The sequence below is a fragment of the Myotis lucifugus genome, unplaced genomic scaffold, assembly GCF_000147115.1.
Source record: "Myotis lucifugus unplaced genomic scaffold, Myoluc2.0 scaffold_1, whole genome shotgun sequence".
Classification (NCBI taxonomy): Eukaryota; Metazoa; Chordata; class Mammalia; order Chiroptera; family Vespertilionidae; genus Myotis; species Myotis lucifugus.
Window position 1 is genome coordinate 15,966,499 of NW_005871049.1, and position 3,746 is coordinate 15,970,244.

The window sequence follows — 3,746 nt, forward strand, 5'->3', positions numbered from 1 at the left end:
ACGCCATGTCACGGCCCCCGCGCCCTCCGCGCACCCCGACCCCCGCACCCTCAGGCGCTGGGATCCGCCAGAAATTTTTTTTTAAGATTCCAACCTCTCCCACCTCCCCTCCAGCCCCCGATTAAAACACACACACACACACACACACAAAAACCGGCATCCACACGACTCCCCTCCTCCTCCTCTGGCCCCCTCCCCCCAGCAACCCGGAGTGAGGAGGGGGAGGGGAAGGGACGGGGGGGAAAAGCTCGATCTCAAGGAAAAAAAGAGGGGGGCCGAGAGAAAGAAAGAAAAAGAGAGAGAGAATAGAAAGGGCACGGGGCTGATCATCACCAACATGGCTGCCTCGGCATAGACCTAAACGAGGAGTAACCCGGGCTGTGTCTTTGTCAGTTTCACCTCTGTAACCCTAAACTAATGCAGAAAACAACGGAGGAGGCTGCGGAGGGGAAAGAGGAGAGGGAGGGCGAGAAAATGGCACGAGAGGAGGTGGAGAAGGGATGACTTACGTGAGGGAAGGCGCTTGGGCTGCTCCTGCTTCCTCCTGGGCATTTTCCCCCTTTTCTCACATTCTCCTCCTTGGTTAATGTGAGATCAAATAAACCCCCGTGGGGCAGAGAGGCAGACACGGGCAGGAGCGGGGAGGTAGTTGGGGGGCGGGCGGGCGGGCCGGGGGAAACCCCTTCTCTCCGGTGTGTACAATGGGTTGAAGCTTGTTTCCTGGAGCCAGAAGAGGGGTTTTCTTCTTTTCTTTCCTTTCTTTTTTTTTTTTAATTTTTTTTTTGGTCGTGCACCTGGCTTGTCCCCCGAGCGCAATATTCTTCAATGGAAACGGACCTAATAGGTGTGAGTGTGTGTGTGCCCCGAGCTCGCGCGTGTGATGGGAGGTATAAATAAATGAGCGCCGGTGCGGCGGTGTCTATGGCCGCGCTCTGTGTCTCCGAGCCCCTAACACTAATGTCGGGATCAAAGGGCAGCGGCGGCGGCAGCACAGCTCACAGCTCGCTCTCGCTCTCTCTCTCCCTCGCTCGCTCTCCTCTCGCGCGCGCTCTCTCTCTCTCTTTCTCTGTCACACACACACTCACACACACGGAGGCACAGACTGAGGGAAAGAGCGAGAGCTAGACACACACACACACACACACACACAGCAAAGAGGAAGGTGCCCTAAGGCTCCCAGGGCGGACTCAGCCAGGGATTTGCAACCGCTCTATGTGGAAAGAATGGGGGACGCGCGTGCGGGGGTGGGATGGAGTTCTTCGAATTTATCCCGCTAGTCGCCAAATCGAGGGGTGGGGGGGGGAAAGTTTTTCCCCACTCTTGAAACGATTGCTGCATTATTCTTCCTGATTTTTAAAAAGGAAATAGGTTTGCCTCTTAACTTTCTTTTGTTTATTAAACTATATGTTCTTCTGCACAAAATTCTTCAGGGTGTTGTCCCCAAAAGAATGGCTCTCTTACCCCATCACCTGAAGCATCTGGAGGTGACAGTCTCCCATATACTCTTACAAACATTCTAATAAAAGTAATTTTTAAAAAGCTAAAAAGATAACATATGGTGAAATCAATAAGTAGGTTGATGGAGTAAGTGCCCAGTTTTGGAGTGTCCAGTGGAGTTAAAGCTGAAAAAAAATGCTGCCTAAATGACAATTACAGCTTCTTGACAAAGGGTGGGGGTGGGGGGGTATAAGATTAGGTCACCCCTGATGGTTGGCTTAACTGCTACATGATACTCGTACAGTGCACACAGCAATTTTGACTTCTGAAATCTACCTTTTTCCCTATTATAATTCAGGTATATGAAGCTTACACTGGAGCAAATCCAGTTTGCATTATGAGCCCAACATAGCAGTTTTTATTAACTGGTACATATTTTTCATTACTTTACAAATCACACATCTTTCTTCAAAGAGAGACATGAAGGGGAAAAATAGAATAGGATGGGTCTCACTCTAGCACAAAAGGTACTTGGTGAAAGAGGACTGTTCTCTTTGTGACTTGGAGTCATTTGGATAAAAGTTCACTCAGAGGTTGTTAATTATTTAAACTCCAAAACCTGCTACTATAATTGAAGTAAAAATGGTCTGAAGAAGAGTTGTTTCATAAAACTCTCTTTGTAAGAGGAAACTTTGAACTTAAGCAGAATACATTATATGTCATGAGTCAGATGTAGCTACAAAAAATAAAAAGGTGCATTATTTAAGTACGTCTTCCCTTTTTAGCTTTTTAAAAACTCTGACTCATCATCTCATTATGTTAAATATTTTTCTTACCAATTTTAAAATAGACTTTTTCATCAAAGAAGGTGGAGGCACGGGGAACGTACAAAACATTAAAATGACACTTATAAGCTTACATAGATAGCTAATGTCTCTTTGAAGTTCTGACTTAATTCTCACAACTCAAGTGGTGTTAAAGACAGCCACGGGGGTTCAAGCCCTATGTACCCCTTCAAAAATAACAGCAAGGCTTTATATTGCACACTGTTATTAGAGAAGCTTAAAAAGTGTTGTATCTCCCAAACGATATTTTTGTTCATTAATAATAAAAATCTCAGGATGTATAAATACAGATGTAACCCCGCCATTCTCCGGAGCATTACCTCAATTCGTTGAGGTTCTGCTTCCCGGCATATATTGACAATTTGGCTCAAATAAACTCACAAAAAAATTTTTTTTAAAAATTTCAGGCTGACACCCTCCCTGACAACTTCCTTGAAAGATCTAGCTTCCCAATGACAAGTAATGCCATCTGAAGCAGGTATTGAAACACCTGCTTGAATTCAATCTAAAACCAATGCAGAGAAAGTCAAGTTTAAAATGAAGCATCATCCTTAAACATTCCTTGAATGTTGGCTTATTAAGTCTCCCCATGTTTCAACTTGAAAATTGTGACTATGTTTCAACTCCGATCAAACTCAATTCGCCATGACTTTGACTATTGTCACTAGTGTTGGACTTGAAATTAACATATGAATGATAAATCCGAGCCCATCCATTCCAAGTAGCTGCCCTGAGTGTGTAGGATCTTTAAACCTAACACAGAGTCAACGGAATGGTCGCGACACTCCACCATTCTCCCTCGGAACCTTTGGCTAGGAGATACAGGACTATTGCTCCTCATAGAAACACCACCACCTTTTCCTGAATTGCTATGACTCTACAATGCTTAGTACACTGTAATTGAAAACACACTTTAGGCCTTTCCTCAAAGTCGAGTACATTTCCTGCGACCTTTTAAAGGCGGGCAGGCAAATGCTGTCAACTTTTAATTATATAGGTGTTCTAACAACAGCCAAAAGCATTATTAAATTGAATTTATTCATACCTCTACTTCTTTCCAAAAAATCATTTGAAATAGTACACAACAATAGAAAATGGAAATAAGGACAGAACAATTTCTGTTTAAATCTCAGCTTGGTATCTCTCCGCTACAAGGCACACTTCAAGGGCACTGGTGCCTCACCCTCAATTGCTATATGTTCAGGGAACACAAACTAATTTTAATGTTCGACTAACCTAAAATATTAGGGGGATAAATAGCTGGCAGTTGCTACAATGGATTTCAAAATTGAATGAATAAATAATTTGGGGAGCGTGTGCCTTTTGGATGCATGCATCCATGAACCATTAACTTAGATTATTGTTGACTGTAGTCATCACATTGGAATGTTCTATTTGATTCAACCCCACCACCCAAGTTTTTAAAAGCAAATTTTATCTTAATAATTGTAGTGCTCTTCATCA

At 43.7% G+C, this 3,746-nt stretch overlaps 1 protein-coding gene across 4 annotated transcripts in view; it reads right to left on the minus strand.

The window, feature by feature from the left end:
* Positions 1-1,036, minus strand: part of ZNF827 (zinc finger protein 827) — a 162,056-nt gene extending 161,020 nt beyond the window's left edge. For 3 of the 4 annotated variants that reach the window (XM_006081747.3, XM_023754853.1, XM_014455614.2), the window contains exon 1: positions 510-1,036. In XM_006081747.3, coding sequence (XP_006081809.2) covers positions 510-552 — 43 coding nt within the window. In that variant the 5' untranslated portion in view covers positions 553-1,036. The remainder of the gene's footprint in view (positions 1-509) is intronic. The other variant, XM_014455597.2, reaches the window with a different exon arrangement.
* Positions 1,037-3,746: the final 2,710 nt, after the last annotated feature.